This window comes from Vitis vinifera, chromosome 11 (genome assembly GCF_030704535.1).
Source record: "Vitis vinifera cultivar Pinot Noir 40024 chromosome 11, ASM3070453v1".
In the NCBI taxonomy this organism is placed as follows: Eukaryota; Viridiplantae; Streptophyta; class Magnoliopsida; order Vitales; family Vitaceae; genus Vitis; species Vitis vinifera.
The window spans coordinates 374,207-385,509 of record NC_081815.1 but is presented as its reverse complement, the minus strand read 5'-3'; the positions used below and the strand labels follow the sequence as shown (position 1 = coordinate 385,509).

The window sequence follows — 11,303 nt, the reverse complement described above, 5'->3', positions numbered from 1 at the left end:
CACTTGTTGGCCCACTAATACATGTGTAGACGTATACGGTAACTCTATATATTATATGAATGGGTTTTTTTTCTCTGCCACAAGAAATAAAAGAAAAAGAGCTAGGAAATAATCCAGAAGGATAGAGAGAGCTAAAAAGGAGAGGAGAGGAAGGTAGATTTCTCGTGTATATTATTCAATTAGCAACACCTCATAATTTATGTGAATCTCAAGAGAAAAAGTACAAAACAAACCACAACACACACCAGTCTGGCACCCTCTACTCTAAATAAAAGAAATGTGATGAATTCTTTGACATCTCTTCCTCATCAACTTCAAGCAGAATCTGGGTTCCCTAGATTGGATTCCATTTTCCTTGTATCGTCTCTCCTGGAGATTTGCTTTATACTAAAGGTAGCTTCCTCTGTTTTTCTCAGTATTACTGGATTTGGATTACCCCTTTATGGGTTCAGCTTGTTTCTTGATTCAATTTCTGGGTTCAAAGCATTCATCACCACTGCCTCTGCCTCGGTCTCTTCGACACTCAAGATTCAGTTATTCGGAAGCGTAACGTAACACCTAGTTCTAGAGTATATTCTCATAATTGGGGATTCATATAGGAGATTTCAACTCTTTGTAGATTGGTTTGGACGGCCAAAACCTTGTCACCTATCATTCTGATTGAGGAATTGAACACCCAACCTATGACACAGCAACAGTTTCTGCCGTAGGGTGTCAAAAAGGGCTTTTAGGGTTGGAATCGAGGCTTTGAGAATTAAGGGTAATTTAATTTCACTATTTTCTATTGGATATGATTGGCGCCAGGGTGCAGTGTAGAAAGTGGGAATGAAAATTTTATAATGAGTGAGGTAAGGTGGATGTTTGTCCATGGCCACCCCAGACAACAAACTAGCTGATCTAGTTGACATAGTGAAATCCTGGATTCCCCGGAGGACCGAGCCTGCCAATTTGTCGAGGGACTTTTGGATGCCCGATAAGAGCTGTAGAGTATGTTATGAGTGTGACTCCCAGTTTACTGTATTTAACCGCAGGCATCATTGTCGGCTTTGTGGACGAGTATTTTGTGCCAAGTGTACTGCAAACTCAGTTCCAGCACCATCTGATGAGCCCAAGGCTGGTCCAGAAGATTGGGAGAGGATTAGGGTGTGTAATTTTTGCTTCAAGCAATGGGAGCAGGGGAAACTGACAGTTGATAATGGGATCCATGCATCCAGCCCGAGCCTCAGCCCATCTCCATCAGCTACAAGCTTGGCCAGCACAATGTCTAGTTGCACCTGTAACAGCACCGGCAGCACTGTCAGTTCAATTCCATACTCAACTGGACCTTACCAGCATGTCCAATATAGTTCTGGACTCAGCCCTCGTCAGTCTGCCCAAATGGATTCAGTTGCTGTTAAGCAAGACCAAATAACAGGTGGGAGCAGCACAAATCCTATTGAAGATGTAGCAGGTCCATCTGCTAATCAATACACCTTTTGCATCAACAGGTAACTTTTCCTAATATATCACTTTTTCAGGAACAAGGAAACTGTAGTTCTTAAATTGATGCAGCCTCTCCTTTTCCTTAACTCCTTTTAAAGTTTCAGATCTCATGCAAAAAGTAAAAAAAAAAAAAAGAAAAGAAAAGAAAATACATAATTTGGGTTCGGAAGGGAGCAAGAATTAATTAAGCTCTCATATTAAATATTAACATTTTTTTTGCAAGTTCCTATGTGATGTTAAGTAATATTAGACAATTTTTAGTAGTGATTGAGTGACAAAGTCAGTAGATTCAGTACTTCCTGTCTTTTGTCTGAAGTTGATCAGGAAATAGTTTGGAGGTTGAAAGAATATATATACATTTAACGTTACTTAAGGATTTGACCTTTACTTCTAATTCCTCGACTTTGATAATTGGAATAGTTTACTAAAAGTTATTTTAATGGCCATCCTTCTTCAAGATGCTCCCAAATTTTCACTGCATATCAGATCACACATCTCAATTTTAAGCATGGCTTAAACCATGGTCATTCTGTTCTCATGTGTTTTTGTTACAATTATCAGTCTGCCACGTATTTCTAATTCTTGCTTATCCTTTGGTATCAGGAGTGACGATGAAGATGATGAATATGGTATTTATCAATCAGATTCTGAAACAAGGCATTTTTCTCAGGCTGATGAATATTATGATGCAGTCAATTTTGATGAGATTGAGAGTGTATATGGACCACATAAAGTGCATCCTGATGGAGATGACACAAAAAGCACAGAACATTCTCAAATACCTGAGAATTTTGATACACATAGTTTAGAAGGAATCAAGAATCATAGGGAAGAAGCAGAAAATAATGATAATGGTCATGAGTGTGAAGCTCCTCCTCCATATCGTGTGGAATGTATGCATGCAGAACCAGTGGATTTCAACAATGGCATTCTCTGGCTCCCTCCAGAGCCAGAAGATGAAGAGGATGACAGAGAAGCTGCTTTATTTGATGATGAGGATGATGGGGAATCTACAGGAGAGTGGGGGCAGCTACACTCTTCAAGCAGCTTTGGTAGTGGGGAGTGGCGTAGCAAGGACAGGTCAAGTGAGGAGCATAGGACGGCCATGAAGAATGTGGTTGACGGACATTTTAGAGCTTTAGTAGCTCAGCTTTTGCAGGTTGAGAACCTACCTGTGGGTAAGGATGATGACAAAGAGAGTTGGTTAGAGATAATTACATCTTTGTCGTGGGAAGCTGCCACATTTCTAAAACCAGATACAAGCAAAGGTGGAGGGATGGATCCTGGTGGTTATGTGAAAGTTAAATGCATAGCTTGTGGGCATCGTAGTGAGAGGTAAGCTCATTAGAAGAAATGTGATGATGGCTTACCTTTAATCCTATCTAATGATGCAGCTCGTACTTTAATTAGCTCTCACTTTTATTGTTAGACCATCTTCCAAAGGCTCATAATTCTGCTCTTATATGAATGTTTAAACTCTCTTGGTTACTACTACTCAGTTCTGTTCGAAGTTATTGAACATTTAGCTATGCTTTAGGCATCCTTGTTTAGTATTCACCTTAAAACTAGTAAAACATTATCACTGCCTCTTCTAGATACATTTCTGTTTCTGGACCATTTAAATGTCAGAGATAAATATGGTAGTTCCCATTATGCTCAAATTTAGGTTTTTTTTCCCAGTTGTACCATCAGCAGTTCTGTGTATCTTTTTCATTTTTGGATAAGTAAGATTTTATAAAATGAGTGCCAAAAAGAAGGTGCTACCCTGTATGTGGAATGTATATGAAGACCAGAAAACAAAAGATGCTTCACAAGCTTGGTAGTATTATTTTTTTATCTTTACATCTTTGATTTGCTAGGATTTTTCAGTCATGGAATACTCAACTTTCAAATTTTTGAGATGGTGAGATTTTATTGGTAACTGGAAGTAACTGTTAAGGAAACAACCAGAAAGAGGTGATTACCTTTCTTTTTCTTGGTAGTAAATATACAACATCCATAATTTAATAGAAAGCGTCACCCCATATAGAGTGGAAAATGATGTCCTATTGCTAACTAGAGGATTCTGGATGACAATTGACAATCACCTTGCAAACACTTTAACTAGAGGATGCTGTCAATTTCTTTTTCTTTTTCTTTGTACTGATGAAATTTTAATTTCATATCTTCCAGTATGGTGGTTAAAGGAGTTGTTTGTAAGAAAAATGTGGCTCATCGACGAATGACATCTAAAATAAGTAAACCACGTTTCCTACTCCTCGGAGGAGCTCTGGAGTATCAGCGGGTTTCTAATCACTTGTCAAGTTTTGATACTTTGTTGCAGCAGGTTTGGATTGTTTATCTTTTTCTTGTCTTTTCAAATATGTAATTTAAATCCCTAGGCTGTAAATATAACTTAGGGTATCAAGCCCCAACATATTCCTTCGATAATGTCTTATTGAGTGAATTGAGGAGTTTCTTGTTCTTATTGGTTATAACCCGTTTTCAGGAAATGGACCATTTGAAGATGGCAGTTGCAAAGATCAATGTTCATCACCCCAATGTTCTTTTGGTAGAGAAGTCAGTATCTCGATTTGCACAAGAGTATCTTCTGGAAAAGGATATATCACTTGTTCTGAATATCAAAAGGCCACTTTTAGAACGTATATCTCGCTGCACGGGTGCACAAATAGTCCCTTCAATTGATCATCTCACATCGCCAAAGCTGGGGTACTGTGACATATTCCATGTGGAGAAGTTTCTTGAAGGGCATGGGAGTGCTGGGCAAGATGGGAAGAAATTGGTGAAGACTTTGATGTTTTTTGAGGGTTGCCCAAAACCTTTGGGCTGTACTGTAAGTTTCAAATATATAAATAGACGTGCTTAAGTCTATTCTATTTTGGAATGAAAAAGTATTATCTTTTAGAGCCTATGGATGATAACTAGGACCTACAGTTTGTACTTTTACAGTTTTACTTAGGATCTACACAACAAATGCCTTAGGCTGTACTTAGAAAATAGTGTAGCATTTGAATCCAGAGATTTGGGAAGAGTTGGCAAACAGGCTACTGAGGCCCTTGGGTTAGGTTTTTATTTATTTATTTTTTATTATATATATAAATGATCTAAATCTTACTCTGGATTGGTGGATTTTTTCTTTCTTCAGGTTATTCTGGAATGCCTGCATGTGATCCTACATTTTTGACACTTTAACTTTTAGAAAGAATTGATGCTCATCTATTGCTTTTCTTTGTTTCAGATTTTGCTCAAGGGTGCTAATGGGGATGAGTTGAAGAAAGTGAAACATGTGATCCAGTATGGAGTTTTCGCAGCTTACCACTTAGCTCTTGAGACATCTTTTCTTGCTGATGAAGGTGCTTCTCTGCCGGAACTCCCTTTGAAGTCTCCAATAACAGTTGCATTACCTGATAAACCACTGAGTATTGATAGGTCCATCTCCACAATTCCTGGTTTCAGTTCCCCTGCCACTAGAACGCCTCAGGGCTCCCAAACTACCAGAGAACCCAAGAAATCCTATAATAACCGCATGTCAGATGGAGCCTCATCAACCAATGCTGCCCCCATTTGCAAATTGGAAGTGATGCAATCAACTTGTTTCTCAGATGATCCTAACTCTCAAACACTGTACACAGACCCTGCCTCTAGCTCCAGCAAATCTTGTGCTTCATGCACTTCCTCATCCCCTTCAGGGCAAGAGTACTCAGTGGCTTACCATAATGAGGCATTCTCTAGTTGTGACTGCGAGGGTAATAAAGTGTGTCTGAATGGATCTTTTAAGAATGAAACTTCTATATCCAATAGTGGCCAAGGTATTTTGGATGTTTATTCGAGTTCTAATGGTTTTAGCACCTCAGAGGCACCAAGACAAGGTGTTGGCAGTAATCATGCTGACAGCAATGGATTGGCTGCAAATCAACTTGATATTTTGGAGTTGGAAACCTTGGAAAAGTATAATAATAATAATCACCATGAGGTGATGAGATCTTCAAAAGAAGAGTTTCCTCCCTCACCCTCTAATCATCAGAGCATTTTGGTGTCCTTGTCAACACGCTGTGTGTGGAAAAGTACCGTGTGTGAGCGGGCACATCTCTTTCGAATAAAATATTATGGAAGCTCTGATAAGCCTTTAGGGCGGTTTTTACGAGAGCAGTTATTTGATCAGGTATTTTTTTTCTCTTCTTTTACATGATTATATACTTCTTTCCTTGTCAACCCTACAAGCACATTTTTACATTGACTAGACTCATTCCATTTATTAGAGTTATTGCTGCCGTTCATGCGATATGCCATCAGAAGCACATGTTCATTGTTATACACATCGTCAAGGCAGCCTTACTATTTCTGTGAAGAAGCTTCAAGGAATTGCTTTACCAGGGGAGCGAGAAGGAAAAATCTGGATGTGGCACAGGTGTCTGCTATGTCCTCGCACCAATGGGTTCCCTCCAGCAACACGCAGAGTAGTGATGTCTGATGCTGCATGGGGTTTGTCTTTTGGAAAATTTTTGGAACTCAGCTTTTCAAACCATGCTGCTGCAAGCAGAGTTGCTAGTTGCGGTCATTCCCTTCATAGGGATTGCCTACGGTTTTATGGGTATGCTTTCCCTTTAAACAATGTTTATGTTGTGATATCAAGGCTGATAAACTGTGTTGCTTTTTAACAACAGAATACTATGGACATGGCCTCGTGCAGGTCTGTTCCTTTTAGTCAATTCATCATCCTCCTGTGATCCAAAAGGTCAAGAACAAACCCAGTTGTCCCTAGAGGTATGGTGATACATGTGTATTCACTTGGACATGGAGTACAAACGAATTACTGACCCTTCAAATGCGATAAACACACTCTTGATCAGTCTGTGCCCATTACAAATTGATAACTTTTCTGAATTTCATATAAAGGTGCAAAAAATTATTTTAATGAATTACTATGCTTGAAAATCTTGTAAACAATGTATAAAGAACAGTAGAAAATGATATAGAACAATTTCATTAATGTTTGAAGAGAAGTGTGTTTTTCAGAGGTGAGGACAATATAGTTGTTTTGCTTGGTAATCAATTCTAGAGAAGGTAGTTTCAAATATTAAATAGCTGTTGTGGGTGGCTGTGGTCTTTTGGTTGTTTTGTTTGGCTCCTGTTCGTTTTTCTTTTTTTGTGTATACTTACTATATATGTAGGGTGCACCCCCTTTCTATGGTGCTCTTTTAATAGACTTCCTTTGTTTGCCTATCAAACAAAATATATATATATATATTAAATAGCTGTTGGATGTGCTATTATTGTGTTCTTGTTTTTGTTTAGCCTGCTAGATCCCACTTGGAGAATCTTGGGTTGAATTGACTAAGAGCCAGTAAGTTTATATATGCTCCATGTATCCCAAGACATACTCTTGAATAATCTTCTCCTTCATTTTTTAAGTTCAAATGGGTTCTTTCTAGGTCTTTGAGGGATTTGGCCCCTCTGCTGTGCACCAGTCATCAAGTTAGGCTTGCTTGGGCACCTTATCTCATATGGGTCCAGAAAGCGCCTGGGCTATTTAAAAACCCAGCTTCATCATCCATAGTTTCTATCTCTTCTTACATTATTGTTTTACATGTGCAGTTTTGGAGGAATGGTTGCTTGCTTCTGCTATGCTTCAATTGATGTTCATTCCGTTTATCTTCCACCACCAAAACTTGAATTTAACTCTGATATTCAGGAGTGGATACAAAAGGAAGCAGATGAGGTTCATAATCACAACCCTTGGTTCCAATAGATCTTGTGGTTTAAGAATTCTCATTACTTATGGGGTGATTGATCCTGTGTAACAGGTGCACAACAGAGCAGAACAACTATTTACTGAAGTGTACAAAGCTCTTCGTCAGATATTGGAAAAAACATCAGGCACAGAATCACTGGATGGCATGAAAGCACCTGAATCAAGGCACAATATTGCAGAACTGGAAGTGATGCTAGAGAAGGAGAAAGGAGAATTTGAGGTATGTTTGTGATTTGTGGTTTTCCTTTTCTGCTCCTGTCCATTTATGAGCTAGATTGTAAAGAAAAAAAATTCTCTTTCCTTTATGCAATAGTAAACAATTTGAGATCTAATTCATCGGTATTGAAAAATTTTCCAATCATTTTATGTGCAATTAGGTATATTTATGTGCTAGCACTAAAGAAGCAATTCTGTTTCTTGCTGCAATTAGTTTACCCTGCCTTTCCTTTCAGGAGGAAGGGATATTACCATTTATGTTATCTGGTTTCTGATAGATAATTTGGCATTATTTTAGGAATCACTATGGAATGCACTACATAGGGAGGTGAAAGCTGGCCAACCTGCAGTTGATATTCTTGAGATTAATAGACTGCAAAGGCAGTTAGTCTTCCACTCTTATGTCTGGGACCAACGCTTAATATATGCAGCCAGCTTAGGTAGCAATAATCTCCAGGCAGGTCTGAGCAGTTCCACACTGAAACTGAAGGAGAAACCCCTCACTTCTGTTGAGAAGGTTGTTGATATGAATGTGACATCTAAGGCAGGTAAAGGCTTTAGTAGTCATGATTTGATTCTTCTGGATATGAACCCTAACATAGTCCTTAATCTAGGTGGAAAAGTTGGCCCTGTTAGCCAGCCTAGCAGAGTTCACAAAGGAAAAGACATGGATCAGGGTTTGAATAACAGGAAAGAGGCTGAGATTTGTCTTTCTTCTAGCTCAAATGTCAATGATCAAAGTGATCCTGTGGAATCTGGAAAAATTGTGAGAAGAGTCCTCTCAGATGGACAGGATCCTGTGGAATCTAGAAATCTTGTGAGAAGAGTCCTCTCGGATGGACATTTCCCAATTATGGGAAACTTATCTGATACCCTTGATGCAGCATGGGCTGGTGAAAGTCATGCAGGAAGTAAAACATCTAAAGAGAATGGCTATCTATGTGCTGATACAGTGGTGGTAGAGTCTTTGGCTACAGTAGAACCAGTTGCAGCAGACTTAGAAATGGAAAACTGTACTAACCATCAAAGTGAGGTTGAGGTAGCTCATTCTCATGGCTCTTCATCATCTATGAAGGGGCCTGAAAAAATGGAAAACTCCATGACACCAGTGGGGGTGCCTTTTTCAAATTTCTCTTACATGTTCAGCAAGAATTCTTCATGGAATGCTCAAAAACTTGGTATAATTTGTGAGTATAATCCTGCATATGTCTTGTCATTTCGGGAGTTGGAACATCAAGGCGGTGCCAGGCTGCTTCTTCCTGTGGGTGTTAATGAAACAGTGGTGCCTGTTTATGATGATGAACCCACTAGTATTATCTCTTATGCACTTGTCTCACCAGATTATCATGCACAGGTGTCAAATGAGTTAGAGAGACAAAAGGATAGTGGCGAATCTTCTGTCTCATTGCCAATCTTTGAGAATCTACTTTCACTTCACTCTTTTGATGAGACGGCTTCTGAATCCTATAAAAATCTTGTCTCTACTGATGAGAATATCTTATCCTTGTCCGGGTCTCGGAGCTCCTTAGTTTTGGACCCACTCTTATACACAAAAGATTTTCATGCCAGAGTCTCTTTCACTGATGATGGCTCACTTGGGAAGGTGAAGTACACTGTGACTTGTTACTATGCAAAGCAGTTTTATGCCTTGAGGAAGACTTGTTGCCCTTCTGAATTAGATTTCATACGGTCACTTAGTCGTTGTAAGAAATGGGGGGCCCAGGGTGGCAAGAGCAATGTCTTCTTTGCAAAAACCCTGGATGATCGATTTATCATCAAACAGGTTACAAAAATAGAGCTGGAGTCCTTCATCAAGTTTGCACCGGCTTATTTTAAGTACTTATCTGAATCAATCAGCACTGGGAGTCCGACTTGCCTGGCAAAGATCCTGGGCATTTATCAGGTATTATCTATTAATTGTTCCATTTTCAGAAAGATTAAAGTTCTTACTAGTTTAACAATAATTGGAATCCTGAAAGATCTGAAACTGTCAATCTACTAAAGCCAATCTTCGAAATCGTAAATACATATGAGGCAGTCATTGCCTTTTCTTCTTCTTTCTTTGATGGAACTGCTGTAATCTTTCCCCTGTTAATCCAGCTATAAATGCAGTTTGAAGTTGTATGTTTAAGCGTGACTGATGAAAGTACTCCTAGATGTTTTTCTGATATCATCAACCAGGCTTCAGATTCATACTCTTGTCAAAGGCAATATGGTTTTATCTTGGCAAAAGTTTTCCTGACTGAAATCAGTAGAACACTTTATCTAGGAAATACATTTTTAATCATCTGTGAGAATGGGATGTTTGGGTAATTACAAATAATAGATTGGTATTCGACAGATGGTACTCCCTTGGTTCTCCTCTGTAATATGTCTCATTTCATATGAGTCTGTTGACATTCTTTTCAAGGTTGAGAAGTTAACCAAAGGGATATAGAAGTATTTTTTACTCAATTCCTCTATAATTTTCACCATATTTGTGTTACTTTCTCTCATTCTTTTGACATCAATCTAGTCTTGATCTGCTTCCTTTGTTGGTGGTTGTCTTGAAGGTTACATCAAAGCAACTTAAAGGAGGGAAAGAATCAAAGATGGATGTTTTGGTAATGGAGAATCTTCTTTACAGGCGTAATATTACACGGCTTTATGACCTAAAAGGATCGTCTCGATCACGTTATAATCCAGATTCAAGCGGGAGCAACAAAGTTCTGCTGGATCAGAACCTGATTGAAGCAATGCCAACTTCTCCTATTTTTGTGGGGAATAAGGCAAAGCGGTTGCTAGAGAGAGCTGTCTGGAATGATACTTCATTTCTTGCTGTAAGTTCAGAAACTAACTGCATGCCTCAAAGGTTTATAGGTCACCACATGCATAATCCTCCCCTTTGGTTTTGAATGGAGCCATTGCTGGAATTGCCTTTCCAGTAACTATGATGCTTGGGAACGGTTGATTTTGCTAGAATCAGCTAATTTAAATATTTAGTTTATTTCTTTTGATAGGTAAGAAAAATTAAGGCATTATAAACAAAAGGGGGTGCAACCCAGCATACAGGGGTATGCAAGTAACACAGAAGGCAACAAAAGGAATAAAACTGAAAAGACCGAATTGATTAGGGGAGATACTGTCTTCAAAATCTAGTATAGAAATAGAAATTGACCTACCTTCTCAAAAGCCCTTGGTCAATGCAAATAATGTTTCAAGATTCTCTTGTTATAGACTCTAATTTGTTATCATTTTATGTTCTTTCAGTCGATAGATGTAATGGACTACTCATTACTGGTTGGGGTGGATGAGGAAAAGCATGAACTGGTCCTTGGGATAATCGACTTTATGCGGCAATATACCTGGGACAAGCACCTTGAAACCTGGGTGAAGGCCTCAGGCATCCTTGGGGGGCCTAAAAATACATCTCCCACTGTGATTTCACCAATACAGTACAAGAAGAGGTTCAGGAAAGCCATGTCTGCTTATTTTCTGATGGTTCCAGACCAGTGGTCACCAGTAATTATCCTTCCCAGTGGGTCAAAATCAGACCTTTGTGAAGAAAACTCACCAGGTGGGCCTTCCTTTGATTGATGTCCCCACAAGCAAGTTGAACATCAATATGTCGAAACTTATTCTTGGATAGCTCTGTTGATCGTGCATTAATGGGAAAAAAAAAAGGAAAAAAGAAAAAAAAAGAAGCTTTTCAGGGGTATGATGTTGGATTGGATGGTGTTCCTGTGGGTTTATTCTTGTTCTGTATAGATTTATGTGTCTAAGAGTAATCCAAATTTTGATGTAATGTTCTTGTATGATTATTTTCCATATGTAAAGGTTGCGTGTCTATGTTTTTTACATGTTTACTCAACTA

The 11,303-nt window shown here is 38.8% G+C and overlaps 1 protein-coding gene across 4 annotated transcripts; it reads left to right on the top strand.

Annotated features, from left to right (window-relative positions):
* Positions 1–49: 49 nt before the first annotated feature.
* LOC100267980 (1-phosphatidylinositol-3-phosphate 5-kinase FAB1B) lies at positions 50–11,287 on the top strand. Of its 4 annotated transcripts, XM_059740666.1 has the most exons (13): positions 83–153; positions 417–1,487; positions 2,086–2,817; positions 3,655–3,808; positions 3,971–4,315; positions 4,721–5,644; positions 5,742–6,073; positions 7,078–7,201; positions 7,287–7,454; positions 7,749–7,998; positions 8,065–9,353; positions 10,003–10,269; positions 10,700–11,287. In XM_059740666.1, exons 2-13 carry the CDS (start codon positions 868–870, stop codon positions 11,024–11,026), a joined length of 5,532 nt encoding a protein of 1,843 aa, XP_059596649.1. In that variant the 5' UTR covers positions 83–153; positions 417–867; the 3' UTR covers positions 11,027–11,287. The 4 variants fall into 4 exon arrangements, with proteins under 4 accessions (XP_002277309.1, XP_010656078.1, XP_010656079.1 ...); XM_010657776.3 differs by having other exon boundaries at positions 82–153; positions 7,749–9,353; XM_010657777.3 differs by having other exon boundaries at positions 82–1,487.
* The last annotated feature ends 16 nt before the right edge of the window (positions 11,288–11,303 follow it).

Coding starts and splice junctions, on each gene's coding strand:
- LOC100267980 (XM_002277273.5), top strand. CDS start 868: ATGGCCACCCCAGACAACAAACTAGCTGATCTAGTTGACATAGTGAAA. Junction 3,809..3,970: donor TTGATACTTTGTTGCAGCAG/GTTTGGATTGTT, acceptor ACCCGTTTTCAG/GAAATGGACCATTTGAAGAT. Junction 10,270..10,699: donor ATGATACTTCATTTCTTGCT/GTAAGTTCAGAA, acceptor ATGTTCTTTCAG/TCGATAGATGTAATGGACTA.